At 34.9% G+C, this 18,418-nt stretch overlaps 1 protein-coding gene across 1 annotated transcript in view; it reads left to right on the forward strand.

Moving 5' to 3' along the window:
* Window positions 1-18,418, forward strand: part of LOC107092093 (neurobeachin-like) — a 238,477-nt gene that overhangs the window by 136,555 nt on the left and 83,504 nt on the right. Inside the window, exon 38 of the mRNA XM_015386380.1 lies at window positions 9,662-9,786. Within this exon, the coding sequence (XP_015241866.1) occupies window positions 9,662-9,786 (125 nt within the window). The remainder of the gene's footprint in view (window positions 1-9,661; window positions 9,787-18,418) is intronic.

The raw sequence follows: 18,418 nt of genomic DNA on the forward strand, positions 1-18,418 counted from the left end.
AAATCAAAATGAGGAGACTTTGATACATCTCTCCCAGACAGCTCTCTGCTCAGTAATGACACACTATCAATTTTAGCTTTGCACTGATAAATCAAGTTGAAAATTGGATGTCAGAATTTTTCCCAGCAAGAGAGAGATTTCCTCTGCCCCCTGGAACCCTCTGCTGTTGACCTTTGAACCCTGCCAGCGGATTATAAAGTTCAGACTCATCTAAAGTGAAAGTGGACGTCAAGGCAAGACTGATGAACGCACTGCAGTCTAATGTCCACCACTTTCTTAGCAAAAGATATTAAGGTCCCATTACTATAAATCCTGTCTGTGTAAAAACTGAAAGGGGAGAATGAATTACAAATTTGTTTTATGCAGTGAATATTTTTGGCACTCCCAAGTACTTTTTCAACACAGATATATGTTCAACCTCTTCCACCCCACCTGAACATCAGCAGCATCACTGACAGCTGACAGAGGAGCCTCTCTGGCCTCCATGGCACCCCTTAACCCTACCTGACTAGTCTATTGATTGTCAACATTTCTTCTGTATAATTACTTTTTGTAGCAAAGGAGAAAGGAAAATGGCGGCACATATTGATCTGTGGCAAGGCAGTGAAACAGCCGTTTCCCTTGACTAACAGCGGGTTTCATCTCTTTCACTTGATGAATGGTAACAATCTGCCCGTGGATAATAACTTTGTGATGGAATGAACCTCTTTACTCACTATGTGCCCAGAGTATTTGGTCTTGCCTGAAAGGGTTATCAATTCTAATAGAAGTGTCCAACTGCGTGGGGGGTGGGGACCTTTAGTGGGCTTTAAAGCTACTGAGAGGTTTAGGTCTGATGTGCCTTTTGGGGAAGAAAACAAAGGTTATGGTCTCCAGTTGAGTCTAACAAGATAAACAAACTTAAACTTGGTGATAAAAATGATGTTTTGTAAAAATATGTTGACAAGAGAGTTAAAATGTTCTCTCTCATCTGGATTTGGATTGAATTTAGTCTTTTCTGGATATTGATTGTGATTAATGTTTTTAAATATTTGGCTTTGTAAAAGAGGAAAGATCAAGCCTGATAATTATTTTGTACCAATGCCACTTAAAATATTCAAGTTTTAATCCAGAAATGTAAAAAAAAAAATCTATCAGTACCACTTATTTACATGGATGGATTAAGATTCGGTTACACACATTCAAATATATTTATAATACATTCCAGCTAATATCTAAATATTGTAACAGTGGGAAGGAACAACTTTCATTCACAATCTTTTCATTGACTTTATCGAATACTTAAATTTTTATCTGAGATCCAGTTTTCAGGATAAGGGTTCAGGGGACACACCCAAATATCACTTTCCAACTCATCCTGTTAAACTGTAAGGCGTTCTTAAGCAGACGGGGTATGTATGTATTGTCAGAGTGGGACGGAGCTGGAAAAGTGAGGCAGGACAGGAGGTGTCCCGATCAAATAGCTGAACCACCTAAACTGACCTCTTAGTGATGCAGAGAAGCAGCAATGAACATAGACCTTCATATTGACACAGTTACTGACTAACCGTAGGTATTCCAGATTTTCAGTAAATAGAAATACTAACCAATGGAGCTATGCAATACATTATAACATTTGATTTTTTTATATATATAATGATTATTTTTAAGTAAGAAATGCAAAAAAAAAAACACCTAATAGAGCATGGGGTTGTCCTAGAAACAGAGAACTTATATTTAAAAGCCTAAACCTGTAATTTTGTCGTTTATTTCTATGCAACACGTTGCCGCGTTCATTTGCTGGAGAATCAAAGCAATTTTTCACTCTAAATATGATTAGTGTTATTTGATTAGTATGTCTTGATAAAGATTTCTCTGACATGCAGTTGAGGTTAAAGAGAGCATGCATGAGGAGAAATGGGCTGGTGCATGCTCTCGCATACTTTTTATAGCCATTTCGGGAACGGGTACAGGGTTGTCTATGTGCATTTCTTTTTTTAAGTGGATAGACCGGGTCTTCCACTATACCTTTAACAGAATTAGTATAGTATATATTTTTTGTCTGTATCTTCTCTAATAATTTATACATCCCCAGTTTATTAATATGCAAAAAAAAAATTTTATAAAAGCACAGATGTCTGTTTATTCTCTTTTAATTAGACCTTATTGTAAACATAATAGTCCATTGTTCTGGCTGCCTAATATATTTTCTGTTTTTGACCTGTTTTTTTTGCCCTTGGGCCACACTTAACCTTGTTCACTGTGCTAATTATATCTGGAACGGGGCCCATTCACATAATCATCCATTTTATTGGGTGTTAAAGTAGAACTGGGCGATGCTGGAATGACACATTTTATGTAAAAGATGGTTCTAGATAGCTGGTGATCCTGGGGAGTTCTCTAACATTACAGTGTGCTTCTACCTCACATGTCTGTCTTCATTACAAGAGATGAGCTGGAGTTAATCTTGCTGCTGCTGTGGTGTTTCCCTTTTGTCTTTTTCCCTTGAGCACATTCTCCACGCTATCTCTTAATCTGCAAAAGAAGAGTAAAAAGAGAAACGAGAAACATTTGGACAACTTTTGTTTGAAGTAGTGTTGAGAGACATAAATATATGAAATATTCAAATTAAAGGGATGAAAGTTTTATGTATTACTTGCAGCCATCTACGATAATAAAATCATGATGGTGACCATACAGCAACTAGATATTTGGGATCCCAAAGACACATGAAATTTATTGTTTTGTTTTTGTTTGGGTTTTTTTTTGTGCTTTATATGTCTCTTTGAAAGATAGAGGTTCATCACCATATGGTTACCAGTTACCGTTTTTGATGAATTGCATTTCTGGTTGCCCTTTTTTTTTTCATCATAGCAGTCTAAAGAATGTTATTTAAAATGTCTAAAATCATGCATTGCATATGCATTAAATATTTTTCTATGTCTGGTTTTTATTTTAACTAAACCAGCTGGTGCTTAGAATATTTCATTCATAAGAGAAGAGCTTGTTAGTTCTCTTAAAATATCAGGACAGTAAATTGTAGCTTAGTCAGAATTTGCAGGTGTTTATATTCAGTCGCTGAAGGCATTATAGAATTGATTTTAGAAATGATGGAACTTATGTCCTCTGCAGATGCCCCTGATGGTTACTGTTGCTTGCTAAGAAACTTGGGACAGCTTGAAATGAGAGAAAAGATCATTTGTCCTCAGAATGTCAATAAAAACGGATGTGCCCCAAGTAGTGTGGCTGCACGACAGAAGCCAGTTGTTTCATCTTTGAATAGAATTGTCACTGATTACTGGTATTTATTATAATTACACCCGACTCATGTCACCAGTGCAGGATTTTAAAAGAGTATAATGGTGTTTTATCGAATCAGTATGTTCCTGACCTTCCTCCTTACCATCTCCTTACCGCTTCACATAAATCCCTTGTGAGAAGAAATTAGATGAAAAAAGGCATCTTTAGTCATGAAAAACTGGTCTGTCTGCAGTCCAGCCCTGTCTTTGTTTTGTGAGTCATTATAGATAAGTGACTTAAAACACATGGAGTTAACTATTGGCTTTTACAACGAAAAAAATTCTGGAGCCAATTTAACTCCAGAGATAGAGAGTCTATGCCATTTTTAGAAACACTGTTCGATTTATTTATCTGGGTTTTATTTATTGAAATTAGATACAATTTGTTTGTACTTGCAAAGTTTTGTTCTCACACCTGAACTGCACATGTTTTCTCCAAAATTGCCTGAGAGAGAAATTGTAAAAATTACATAGTAAAAATTGTTAACATTTAACCAAATAAAACTGGTGTAGAATTGAATTCACTTTGTCAAGCAGCAAGTACCTATTGTTAATGGCTAGAATGAATTAGGTAAATTTGTTGATTTTGAAATAATTTTAAAAGGAAACTGTAAGATGATAATTAAATACATGTGCAAACATCTTTAAAATCCTTTTAGTTTACCATCACTTATGTTTGGTCCTTCTTGGTAGTGGGGTTAAACATAACAGGCAAAAAACAAGGTTCCCAAGGTGCTACATATCTGCATATCATCAGCAAAGGTAACATCACCAGAGCAAACGACTTAAACAGCTCAACAAATAGATAAAGAAGGATAATTCTGTTCAATAAACTCCTCTTTGAGAAATCATCCCTGGTAATGATTTCTCAAGAAGAATCCTTCATAAAATGAAGAACATTATGAAAAGCCGGGAGCATCCTCTTCAGAAGACTGTTAAACAATAACAGAATATCTGTGGTCAAAGGAATCTCCACTGCAAGACAAACCGCTACAGAAGATTGTTCCTGTCTACAGCTACCATCATCTACAAAAGCTCATACAAAAAAAACCTACAAGTTACAACATTTATTTTTTTTCCCGCATCAATATTCTATCATTTTTAAACAGAATTGAATTGAACTGAATTGAATCGAATCGAATCAGTATACACGAATCACAACCTGATCATCTCTATATCCAGTAAATACTAATAAGCTAATTACTCCTCTGCAGTATTTCCTCTGCATTGCCAGCAAGCTGACTTGGCAAATCTTTAGTTACTTCAAATATAGCTGTTAGCCTCGACTAACAGACGCAGTCATGTGAGTCACTGAACAACGAAGTTACACTCCCTACTGGCTCACCCTGATTTTGACTGAACTCAGAAAGTGATGAATCAGTTAATGAAAGTGATGAGATTCACCTTTTTCACACAGATTTGTTTGCTTACACAAATCATTCATGAATAAACACAACCCCACTCAGCACAACTCTTTTCTATCCATAAGTCCTATGGACTTAACACCACTATTTTGCCTGTATACATTCACTTTTAGGTTTATAAATTATACTCTTTATCATTCACCATCATAGACATGGTAGCAACTCATCACATTTATAGATGGTGAAGATGCGTTGAGTTTAAAATAAAGCATAAAAAAGTCAAGCACAGAGAAATCAGTGACTTAGAGCAGACTTCATATCCAGTGTCGCATCTTGTTTACAGATGAGAAAACATGTGCAAACTGGTTTAAGACAGTATAAAAGCAAGATTAACTCATCAAACCACTGGTAACAAGCAAGATTCAGAAGGAGACCATTTCTGAAGGCACAACAAATCCAACAGAACACTGTCACAGGAAGGTCCACTCATGCAAGTAATAAATTGAGTTGTAATTTGCATAGAAACACCTAGATGGCAGACATTAAAACGTTGCCTGGGCACATGCCTTCTGAGCTTTAGATATGTGGTCAGATGGAAGGGTCAGACTTAAAATATTGGTCCATTTTGTCTAGAACGACCAGGTCTGGAAGATTGGGGTGGTGTTACGATGTGGGGATCTTTTTCTGGCCCAGTTTACATTTCTAACATGGAACCAGCTGAGAATTGTTAAAATCTCTTCATCAGTATTTCCGCTGACAAGAGTTCCTTAATGGCCACGGTGTGATAATCTGTTAACAGAAAAATACTCAATGTCACTAAAATCTAATAATTTAAAACTTTGTTTCTTGACTTAACAGTATCATTTCACTCCAATGTTTTTCACAGACATCATATCTCAGTCCAATAGAAAACTTTGGAATGAAGTGGAACAAGAGATTGGCATTATAGATATGCAGATGATGAATCTGTAGCTTGTTCAATGTTTTGTTTTTTTACATGCCAATATTGACAAAAATCAGTGAGGAGTGTTTCGGACAAATTGTTAAATGTATGTCACAAACAATTAAGGCGGTTCTAAGGTATACTGTAATGGCCAGGAGAGATATTATACAACCCATAGAAACATACCAGTCTTAACGTTCTCTGTTTAACTAACAGTTACAGTTTAATTGTAATCACAAGTTCAAGTGGGATTTGTTACCTAAACAAAGCTGTTAGTATGTCCATTATATTCTCAAATTTATATGCATTTATTTTTTGAATTTTAATATGCTATATTTACCACCCTCCTAAAGGCATTTTTAGTGTTTCTGTTAATAATATATGTAGCACATAAAAAACGTAACCCCTCATTTGGAATCAATGGATCCTTGCAAGTTTTTTTTTTCACCCTCTGCTTTTATTTTCTAATAAATACTAAATCACATAAGAAGAAATTAATCTTCAATATAACAATAGTATATACTTGGCAATAAAATATATCAATCCTGTTATCACAGTATTTTAAATGATGTCTTATATTTTCCTTTCCCTATTGTTAATAAAGCCCTTTGTAGAAGACTGTCGGGTCTGGCAAATCACAAACCTAAACAAGGCACCCAAGAGGAAAGATTGACTTTAAATATCCATTTAAAAAAGAATAGATAAAAGACAATACCTCCCTTAGACATATATCCTATTGCACTTAGAAAGTCTGAAAACCTTCATAAATAATCGTGCTCCGTTTCATGTAGGTTATCAGTGTTGGAAAATTAGCTTTTAAAATGTGGTTTGAAATCCATTTGGCTGATTGATGGGTGATGGGACTAATAAATTTTGCCAGTTTCTAGCAGGTCGGCTCAAAGCAATTCTTTATGGTTGTCATGAAGCCAGACACATTCGATATGTGAAATAAGGTTGTCAAACCCACTCTGATGGAAGGATCTCATTGGCTGGACAATTTGTTATATAGAGTTTATAAATTATTATTTTTGCATTCATAATTCAGAAGGATTACTTGTGTTTTGTTAGCTAAATTCTAAATAAGCTCCTGAAATAAAAGAGGATAAATAGATGTCTTTTTGTTTTTTGTTTTTTTTTGCTTTCTACTTAAATTTGCACAGATATTAACATTGTCTATAGAAATACAATGAAGTGCCTGAAATAAAAAAAAAAGAAATACAGTAAACAAAACAAAAAAATCAAAACAGAAAAACACATATTTTAGAAAATGTAATGTCATCTTTCTTTCTGGAGATTCCCTTGAATCTTTGTTGGATAGTATTGATCTAAGTGTTAAAATCCCTATTGGTCTTTTAAAGAAATGTTTAAATCTCCATTTATTGAAAGACATTTCTTTAGCCTGATAATAGCTACATACAAAATGTATGCCTGTTTAGTTCATGTCTTTAAAATGCAAAACAAATGGCGTTGGCTTTGCATGGTTGGCTGATGTTTTAATAGCTTTTTTGTAATTTAAAATTGAAAGTTCCCCTTTTCATATAATATTATTTGAGCCAAGCCTATGACATAATTTCTTGTCAGAAAGGATTTTTGTCAAGCCTGATCTTATAAAAGTTAGTGATACCTTTAATAAAACAAACATTTCCTTCAGCAATCCTAAAGAAGAAACTACATCTTCCACATGTACACATGGTGTCGTTGTCTTGGTCATTCTTGTCTTATGACTATAACTAGAAGTCAAAATGTAGTTTCTTGCTTCACAATAGGAAACCAGATCAGCACCTACATTATTGAAGATATGGCCTAAATATATGTTCTCATTTTACTATCCCTCATAAACAACCACCAATGAATTTAGCTAACCCTCAACACAGAAGTAATCCCTTTTATTCCAGTTGAGAGTCATGGTCTCAGATTTAGAGGAGCTGACTCATCTTCCCTAATTAAAATCATAAATACCCTCTTCTTAGCCCTCCTAAAGGCACAACACGTGTTGAGAGGCAGTGATCGCAAAGCTGTTGTCTGATAATTGAAAGGTTGAAAGTGTGATTCCAACTTCCCCCACCATATGTGAAAATGTCCTTTGCTAAGATTCGGTACCCCTCATTTCCTAGTGTTACTGTGTATGTTGATGTACATGTGGTAATGTGTGAATGTTTTGTGCATGTGCTGTAGATGGATGTGGCTGTAGGGTAACTACAGTGGTGACCATAAATGCAACACCACATATAACTTTGATCACAGCTTGAAAACCTAAAACACTACCAGTCTTACTCAATGTCTAAAAAATGTTTCTGCATTAACATATTATTTTTTTTTTGCACAGAAACTTTTGCAGGTGTTTTATGTTGTGCTCTTGCATTTAGGTACTCTGATTTTAACTATAACTAGCTATTTTATGCGTACCAGTTGAAAGCAAGTGCATTTATAACTGTTAATACTGCATTAAGGAAATCTTCAAAGAACGGATTTATCCCCCACTGGCATCTGCTCTCTCTACCTCCTCTAAGAATTAGGGGTACATAATCTTCCAAAATAATCGCGCAGTTGCATCCAGTGGATTTAAATTTTTTACACTGCGTAATCTTGAGTTTACAATATAATTTACGTGGGTGTCTCCTTTACACCCCCTGACATCTGTCTTCCTCATAGTTAAGCTTCGGAGGAGATTGGCAGGGGACAAGCTAAAGGCATTCAGCCTTACTTTACATATACCATCTCATGGTACTTTGTGAACACAACATTTGCAGTTGCTTGGACAGACTCACGACTCATACCCGTTTTTGACTGATATTTAACTGAAACTGATCCCTTGTTGCTGTCAGGCCTCCGCTAATTCTCCTGAGCCTTTTGATTTCTGACACTGCTGGATATTATATTCACAGAACAGAAAGGCAGTATTTTGTGATGTGATCCCTGCTAAAACTTTAATCTGTTTAGACTGACTGTTTAGACTAAGTGGCTGAGAAAGGGGGCGAAAACAGAACAAACTACTAGGCTACCTTCCAACATGTTGTGGCAAACAGCACACATTTAAAAATAACTTCTTAAAAGCATTTTTTTTTACCTAATTCAAGATTTTTTTTAGCTCTGGTTTCCTTGTACGTTAGATATAAGATCTGTATTATAACATGATATGCTTTGAACTGGTAAGTAAAACAAGAAGAGAAACATTAAATTGTCCATTTATTTAAGATATTATAGTATTTATGTGATTGATATATTGCAGGTTTGATGCACCTGACAAAAGAAGTTGGTACCCAGTCATTGATTATATTAATTACATTTTATGAGTTAAAAAAAAAAAAATCAGAATACTTTTATGTGTAAAAAGCATGAAGGCTTCGAATTGGCCCCAACAAGTACACATTTGAAAAGTGCTACACTTAGAAACCTAATGCTTGTCCCAATGCTTAATGGTTTGCATTAGCTGCAAGCCATAAAATTATCCCTGGGTCCTCACTTATGTTGGAATAATCATTTACAAAGATGGTTACCACATGCTGGAACTGTTTTCTTCTTTTTTTTTTCTTTCTTTATGGCTTTAATTCGCCGTTATTAATAATGAATAAAAATGCAATTTTCTGTTGGGTTGCTCCAGGGCCTTGGGAATCATTTCAATGAATATTTCAGCACATTATTTTAATCATGGCTCTACATATGCGGTGGGGGGAGGGTTTGTTTTATAGGCCCATGCTTCAGCCGCCCCAAGACCCTGATCATTAAACTCCACGCTGTCTGCGTTGAGGTTCCTACCTTTGATTTACAAGACTTGTTAAAAAACATTGTAAAAAAAGAAGGCAAGCTGTGTCATTTATACTTGTAATTTGAAGCTGTATTTGTAAATGGAGGTGCCTAAGATTTATGTGTACCAGGTTTGCTGCTGCTCCCCGCTGATATGCTATTGGCTTTTGCAGAGCTGACATTACTTAGACCTCTGGAGAGTTTGGCCTAATAAAGCCCACTGTATTTGGTCTGATTTTGTTGTTTTGTGGGATTTTAAAGCAGCCACTCTAATCTGGCCTTCACTTGTAAGTGTCCTATCTGTCTAATCTGTCCATCCTCTTGACTCATAGTGAGCTGCATGACTTCTGGCGTCTCGATTACTGGGAAGATGACCTGAGGCGGAGGAGGAGATTTGTCAGAAACCCTTTTGGCTCCACCCACTTAAATGTAGCCTGCAAGTCACAACAAGAGTATGGTAAGTGCTTTATTTATTTGTGGGAATTATGAGTCAATTTACAAGTCTAGGTTGTAATATGTTAACTTAAAGTTGTCGTGACAGAGGAGCCAGTATTCGAGGCAAGGGATAATTCAAAAGTGTTTTTTTAAAATACAGATGATCAGAGTAGCAGCGGCTAGGGCCTCTATTACAGGAAACTCTGTAAAAGGAAACACAGGTTAGTCACTACTTAAATCTAACAGATGATTATATGAACGTGTGAGTCACTAACCTGGTTTAACAGTTCAGCCCATGTTCTAAGAACGAGGTAGGATCTAGTCAGTGGGCTGCCAACAAGATGCGGCGGGCACCGCCCAGAGTGTCCCGGACACTACAGCCCCGGAGAACGGAGAACAAGCAGGAGTCCAAAGCCAAGTCAGGCAAACAGAAGAGAACAGGAACAGACAGGATCAGAGATCCAGGAGTCCAAAGACGGTTCAGGCAAACAGATCAGATGGGACAGGCAGGCTCAGTGGTTGAGAGGCAGAACAGGTCAGGATAATGAAATCAGAAACACCAAGGAACTCTGAAAACACTCCCACCACTGGCTAGAGAGAACAAGAATATTATGGCATGGATGACTGGATACAATCACCTTAAATAGAGGCAGGAGCTGGTGGTTCAGATGAGCACTAATTAGAAACCAGGCAGGTTAGAGTTAGACAGGTGAATCGAGTTAGTAATTAATTCAGTCATTGGTGCCAAAATCATGACAAAAGTCAAATATGGTAATTACAGTAGAAGTAGTCCAGTTGAAATGCATAGATAACCAAATGTTTAAGGGGCCTATGTTGAATGTGTTGGTAGCAAAATGAATAGCAAAACACAATGGCTACACTTGCCTTAATTTATAGTCCTAGAGAGATAATCTACTCATGCTACACATACTTTTTTTTTTTAGACTTTTAGACAGATTTTATTTGTCATTTTGTCTGCACAAGTGTAAAACAAAAAGAAATTTCGTTTGGAAACAGCTCACTGGACAATTTCATCTTTTTAAAAGTGCAGCCTCGAAAAGTAGTAAAAATGACTGTAAATTTACAGTTCTAACTTTTTCGAGCAGCAGTCCCTTTAATATATTTGTCATTTGATTAGTTTTACCTTATTGTTTACTTTATTGAAATCTCTGCGAGCGTCATAGTCACCTTATAAATGAACAACTGGCAGCTGTAGAAGCAGCAGGTGGTCTCACATTTAAGATGCATGCAATAATTGCATCTTCTGCACCTAATTTTGATTCCTTGTTCATTATCATAGTAATATTTTTGGAATTTGGAATGTAAAAAAGTATTTAAAAAAAACTCCTTGAACAAAAAAAAAGTAACTTGGAAACATAATTTAGACTAGCACATACAAAAATTAAGCTAACACTAAAGAAAACATGCAAAGTTAGAATGCTGTAGAAAAATTAACTGCATGTTAAGAAGAGCTGCAAACTAGTTCTGCATAACTGCAGCCCTCCAGACCATTAGGGGTAGATGGCCATCAACCCATTTGTTACCAGACCATAGACATTGCTACAAATTAAAGGTATTGTGGAGGATTTCCCCAAATTTTTTAAAAGACCCGCGCTCTCCACTTAGCGAGAGCATGCACGATCCCATTTGTCTTCGTGCCACTCTGTTTAAAGTTGCTGTTCTCATAGCTCATGCAAGCTAACTGTGCCTGAACATCTGCCCTAATCCCTAAATCTCTCAATCACTATATAGAGCGGGACTATATTGTGGACTTTATAGCAAACTCAGTCAACTTACTAATAGATGATCACTTCCCTGTTGGTTACAGGATATATCTGCCTCTTTCAAGGCCTTTCTTTTCTTCTCATACACTTCGTAGACACTTTTTATCTTACAACATTTTCAAAGAACCACGGTAACAAAGGTGAGCTTCAATGACTGTCTGAAATCATAGCTCACCACAGATAGCCTGAAAGTGCACATGCGTAGAAAAAAATAGCTAACGTGATTAGCATGTAATGCGGCCTACGTTAATATATCACTACAATGACTGACAATTAGGAGGACCACTTATTCAGATGATTCATCTGGAAATGAAAGATTGTTCTCTATACCTTTAATGTTTATGTAGCACCTCTGTTTCAAAAGCATCAACTGGATACCCACAAAGAGTACATTTGGTCGGAAGAAAGAAAAAGTAAGGTTTCTTTGTATAAAAAAAAAAAAAAAAAACTTAATTTCTTTAAACCATTTTATTTGTTCCTTTACCAATGGTCTGTTTCAATTTAAGTTAATGATGGCCTCCCCCTAGTGGTCTGGAGCACTTATGTTTTGATACTTCGTTATGCAGTGCTATTTTGCAGCTTTTTTTTTTTTTTTTTACCAACTTGCAGTTGTTTTGCTACTTAAAACATTTTTCCTTTGCATGTGTTTTATATGTTTGTATAATTTATGTTTGCAGTAGGTTTTGTGTTTGCAGCATGTTTTCACTTTCCTTCTCTGTTTTCTGTGACTAGTGTTTCTATTTTGCCGCAGTTTTCCCACATCTGTTTTGCTGTGTTTGTGTCAATTTATTTTTTTTTTGTGTTGGCAGGACTTTTTAATTTGTGAATTCATGTATTTGCATAATATTTGTATCCCTCAGCCTCCGTACACAGAAACTAATTCCAAACTTATTGCAAAGAGGAACAATGAAGCATTCACCTTAATTAGTGCATCATTTGCCAAAAGCAAGAGGAGGAAATATGTTGTATTAATTTAATTTTTCCATATGTATATGACATTAAAACATATAAGACCTTTAATTCTTGTCCAGATAATAAAAAAAAAATATATATATATATATATTCCATAATATATTTATATATTTTAATACATGTTTACTTTTTACTTTAGTGTTTTTGTTAATTTGAGTCCACAAAATTCATCTGTCCTCATTTCTATGAATCACCATATTTCTTTACCATTTTATAATCAAAATGTGTGTACCTTTTGTTTAACTGAAAATAAAGTTAATTGTATAGAAACCATAAATAACAATAAGTTTTTGTTGTCTTTTTCTTTTTCAACCTTGTGGAGTTTCATTACTTTTTGAACTTATCCAACTGAGACACCGAACACCAGTGTTATTCATCTATTTTTATTTATTTTTTATTTGATCATTTTATGTTTTCCGTTTCTGTCAGAGTAACCGACTAAAGACTTGTTGAGGTCCTGCTGTCATGCACTAGTTTTAATGAACCAGAATTATGTATAAACTTGTCAACTGAAAGGGATTGCCTACAGTCTGATGCTCTCCATCAGAGGTGAGCCGCCTTTTCAAGCATATTTTAACAGGCTTTGATGTGGCTGCATGGCAAAGGCTTTTATTAGAAGTTAAAATAAAAATCATATTTTCTTCTCTTTGAAACCTTTAGCAGATTATGGTGGATACTGGGACAATTGGCAGTCATTTTCCTTCATGTCAATCAAGAAAACTTTTGTCCACATAGATCTTTTTTTATGCAATGATTTTGACAATACATGTTCTTTGTTGATCATCCTGTTGTTATTTTTAAAGGTTTGTTATTTGATAGTTATGGCATCCTGACATTTATCTGTGTTGGAGAGCGTGATGAAAGTTGAAGAACCCAAATCTAGAACAGCCAGGCCAAAGGTCAGGTAATAAAATCTGAATAAGCAACAAGGCAAATGAGTCTTTCTGCAAGAAAAAAAAAAAAAGCTAAATACAGAATATCTACTTTTCGAATGGGAAATTTCAAAATGAACACCATATATTGTACATAAACAACAGGCTGGTTGAAAAAGGAAAGGTACATTAACCAGTGGCTGGAAATTATTTTGATGACCAGAATATAAGGCAATGGGCCCAATGTAATAAAACAGAGGAATATTAAATCAAAAGTGTATTTTTTTTCTATATGATTATCCTTTTATTTTCAATAAACACTGAAATGCAAATTAGAATTAAACTTTTTAGACTCAGTCAAAGTTACCCAAAAAGTCTGTCTTTGAATTTAGCAGTAAACAATAATGTTTTTTAATTCTTATTTAAATAATTCAACAATTGTTTGTTCATTTCTGGTTTTCAGGCCATTTAAAGAGCTGAGAAACTAAAGACTACCTTTCCTAATACAGTTCTAGTCCTGAGAACACTGTGTGAACAGGTCACTGATGACCTCAGGGTGTCTACAAAGTTCACACATTAGTAGCAACTTAAAGATGAATTTAGAGCCAAGGCCAATCAGTGCTTTAAAGACCATAACTTTGAATCTTCTGTTTCAAAAACAAAGATTTCAGTCTCTCTCTATTAAACTGGAGAAAATCGGTGTCTGTTTTCTATGATCAAGATGCGACAGACACATCAGATGCAAGTTACCGGCATAGAAATAGAACAGATCTTCCATTATTGTCCCACAGTGATGGTACAATATTTAGGTTCTTTAGCACCAAGTAAGCAAAAAGGAACAACAGAAGGAAAAATATGGTAGAGTGGAAATCAAGACAGCTTTAAAAAATGTTCGCGAATTTTTGAAAACACCTGCCCTCTCCACTTAAAAAAAAAAAATTATTGCTTTTTCTATTTATGAACAAGCATCTAAATATTATGTGTTAAATATAAGTGCATATTTTCTTAGTGACACATGATGTAAATTTAGTGTCATTGCACTTTATATTCTGTGATAACTGGCCTTGATTGTTTGCCCTCAGGTAGTTTACCTTTACTCTTCTTCCCATATACCAGTAAAACAGAGCAACTGCTGCCTCTGCCTTATTTCTTCGACTTCTACTGCTTTTTCTCTTCCTTCATTATGTACTGTACAGAGCTTTGTTTTTCTTAGAAGGGCTCCTCCAAATGCAGCAAATCACGACAGGATCAGAGAATGCAAAACTCAATCCAATTGTAATAAAATACTTCAAAGAGAAGGAAAGCATCATCATTAAAGTTCAGATTTTGTTTCTAATGTTTCATTACTTGTATTCCATCCTGTGACTATATATTTTCTCATTTGTATCTTCTGAACTGTTTGCATGGATTATCATCTGTTGTTTGACGTAAGTGGTCTCTCTTGAAGATGAGGTCTGGTTATATTCATAAAAAAAAAAATTAAATAAAAAAAAAGATAAAGAACATAACACTGCTTAAACAACAAATAACAGAGCCATGAGACAAATCACAATGATTACCAGTGTGCTATTTAACAGGAACCCCTGTTGGCCCCAGTGTCAGTGCTATTAAAGTAAACATCATGGCTGTAAATTTTGGTAAGCGCAACTCATATTGATCAAGGTTTTGTATGTTTTTTTTGTTTGTTTGTTTTTTATTCTTTTTCACTTTAAGCCCAAATAAACAAAGATTTTACCAATTTTGAAATTGGATTGTTATTTTTGTAAATTCAACAAGACACTTTTTTTAATTGTATTTTTTTTAATGATTATTTAGTATCTAACAGTATTGTTTTTCACAATACTGTTAGATAGGCATGCGCCTTTGAAAATAGCATTGGGAAAACTTGTGTTGTACCGTAATCTTTAGAAATGTTTTTTTTTTTTTTGCATTTTCTGTCCGTGTTTTAAAGGAGGCTTTAATGGGATGGTCGAACTCCACCTTAAACTCTGCCTCATTGTCTATTAGTAGCACTGACAGCTTAGCTTGCACATTCGGTCTCTGGCCTTTGCCTGTAATAACCTGCCGTGTTACACCCAGCCCAGAATCAGACTATATCGTTAGGTGATTGGAATTGGGCAAGCATGAAATGGAAGTCACGTTAATATTGATCCAAATGTTTAACAGGCTGTTTTACCTCCTGGTGTCCTTGCTGTCTAATTTCAGGTGAGCAGCTCCTCTTGAAGTTGATTGCATCAGGCGGAGATCTTTATAGCTTTTTACTTCAGCAGGCATAGCCTCATGATGTGATATTAACCTTTTCCACCATTTTAATTAAAGCATTTTACTGTCGCACCTTACATCACTGCATTTTCCAACATACATATCCAGGTATTTGAATGTAAGTTCTTATTAAACACAATGGTAAATGAAAGTATGTCTAAATGTGTCTGAGTAAATATATTTCTGATTAGGTTATTGAATAAATAAATACAAAGAAATATAATATATAAGACAAATTGGTCAATACAATAATTTGATCTGATAGAAGAAGTTCAAAAGGCATTAATAGCAAAAAAAAAAAAAAAAATGAAAACCTCTAAAACAAGGGAAAACAATCTTTCCCATTATCACTGCTAAGTAATATCTTTTTAAGCTCTTTTTTTGGCCTATGAAAGGATTTATCATGATCAATGTATCACACAATAAATATAATAAAAAGCATGAGCAAATGTCTCTAAGATCTTCAAAGTCTTTCTTTTTAACTATGCTGATAGTTAGTTATAGACTAATTTCTTATCTACAGAAGGTTCCATTGGGCACTAAAAAAAAGGAAGAATTAGACGACATAATTTTGTATCATGTGATTTCTGAATTTTTTTTCTTTTTAATGACTGTAAGATGGTGTTAGAGAGCATGAGACGACTCAGAGAACATTTTGGAACAGTCTTGGAAGTACAGGTACATGTTTTATATAAGAACAATAAGTTATAAACTCTTTCCACAATCAGAACTTAACAAAAACAGTAATTTCAAAGCTAAAGTATATAGTCTGGTCAGATAAGATCAAGTCTCACCCTGTAAATTTTATTTCTTACATGGTTAACTTAGCCATTCACTAATTAAAATACATTTTTTTAATTTTTACTTAAGTGCAGACCCAAACCCATGTCAGTAACCCCATTAGAAATATGCTCTCTGAGAAATGCGGTGACATGTTCAATACTTATTATAACCACTGAGTATAAAATGTTCACATTGCTAAAACAAGCACATAATGTTTAGGTAAAGATGTGAAATGATTACACACTGTCCTCACGGTTTTTATGCAGAGAGACTCAAACTGTTGCGTGACAACGAACTTGACACTTAAAACACCACAATATTATATAAAGATCATTCCTAGAGGAAATGTCTGCACTGTGTAAACCACTCTACATCAAAAGTTGTATTGCTTACTTTTACAGTCTCTAAAAAATTAGGAATGGCTTGTGTCACAGGAAGTATGAAACTATCATTTTCCTTCTAATTCTTTTTCAGTGAGGAATGAATAAAAGTTCAAAGACGGGGGGGAAGAATTGCATTGCCTCCGCAATCCCATGACTTGGACATTTTCTCTACATGCGGAATGCCGAGGCAGTGGAGAGAGATTGAAGGAGTTCTAGATCCAAAACAGAGTGTGGAAAAAAAAGGGACTTTTCAAGCTGTTCGACAATGCACACATTATGTTAATTTTGCAAAAATACTCTATTCCTCTTTTGCTTTATAGCTTTCCAAATCGGATTTTTTAACCTTATTTATTTAACAGAAGAAATTATTAACAATGTGCAAACCTCCTTGTTTTTTATTCTATTTTTGTAACATTACATAGCATCCGAAACGGTTACAAGAATCTTGAATATTATAAACACGGCCGAAGTTCTTAAACTGAACCTCTGTGACAGGCTTTTTCAATGCTTTATATGTATTTCTTTACTTTAGCGGGAACGGCTTCTTCTTTAAAAAAAAAAAAAAGCCAAGTTTTTACTCCACATGTGCTCATTATCTGCAGATCCTAGTAAGGAATAAGCAGAAAGGTTTCAATTTTTGGATGATCCAGATTTGCAATTTAAAAATATTTGGAATATATTTGGTTGGCTGTAAATAATTCATAGTGAATGATAATCTTTAAAAGGTGTGGCCTTAAATTTACTGTCACGCTAAGATAATGAATCTCAGATAAAAGATTAGAGCTAGCATACTGGTGATGTTCTTTATTTTGTATGTATATTTGTGATGTTTATAGAAGTGACCATATATTTTATGTTGTAAATAGTGGTAAAGTTCAGGGACACTGTTCAAAATGCTTCTAAGGATAAAATCCAAACGATATAAAAAAAAACATTTAAATGAAAACCAGTCATACCATATCAAATGTCCCCTTTAATTTTTTCTAGAATTCAAAGATCACTAACCTGTGGATCAGTGGGTGGCAGGATCTTTAAGATTTTGTATTGGTGCTGAAGAGAAAATTTCAACCTTTTTAAAATACTGTTAAAAGAAATGTTCTAAATTCAGTCTCCCTTGATTGATTTGTTTTCAATGGGCCAAAGGAATTTTGCAGGGATGCTGTGTCTGAACTGCAATCAGCTGGGCTGTATACATGAATGCTTATAACAAGAAAACGGGGTTTTAGAATGCCAACGTTTCCTTTTCTCCTCCTAACATCATTTTTCCCGAAGGGTCGTTCACAATTTGCAGCCTTTTTGCAAGTGTACAGATCATAATCTTTGTGCTTCACATTCACAATATCAAGCATCCAGATTGCAACACATGCCTAGAAACCACTTTTTTCTTAATGCACAATCTTTTCTAAAGCAACTCTCAATATTAGCTTGAGTTATTTTTTTTAAAGTTATGTGTTTTTTTTAAATGATCAAGATAACATGGAACTACTATTACTTTGCTGACTCAGATTGGGACCTTTTGCAGCATGCAGGGGATAACGCAGGGATACATATTCTGAAAGTTAGCCGGTGGCAATAGCCCTGGGCTCTGTGGGGGGAGG

The sequence above is a fragment of the Cyprinodon variegatus genome, unplaced genomic scaffold (genome assembly GCF_000732505.1).
Source record: "Cyprinodon variegatus isolate N-32 unplaced genomic scaffold, C_variegatus-1.0 Scaffold367, whole genome shotgun sequence".
Lineage (NCBI taxonomy): Eukaryota > Metazoa > Chordata > Actinopteri > Cyprinodontiformes > Cyprinodontidae > Cyprinodon > Cyprinodon variegatus.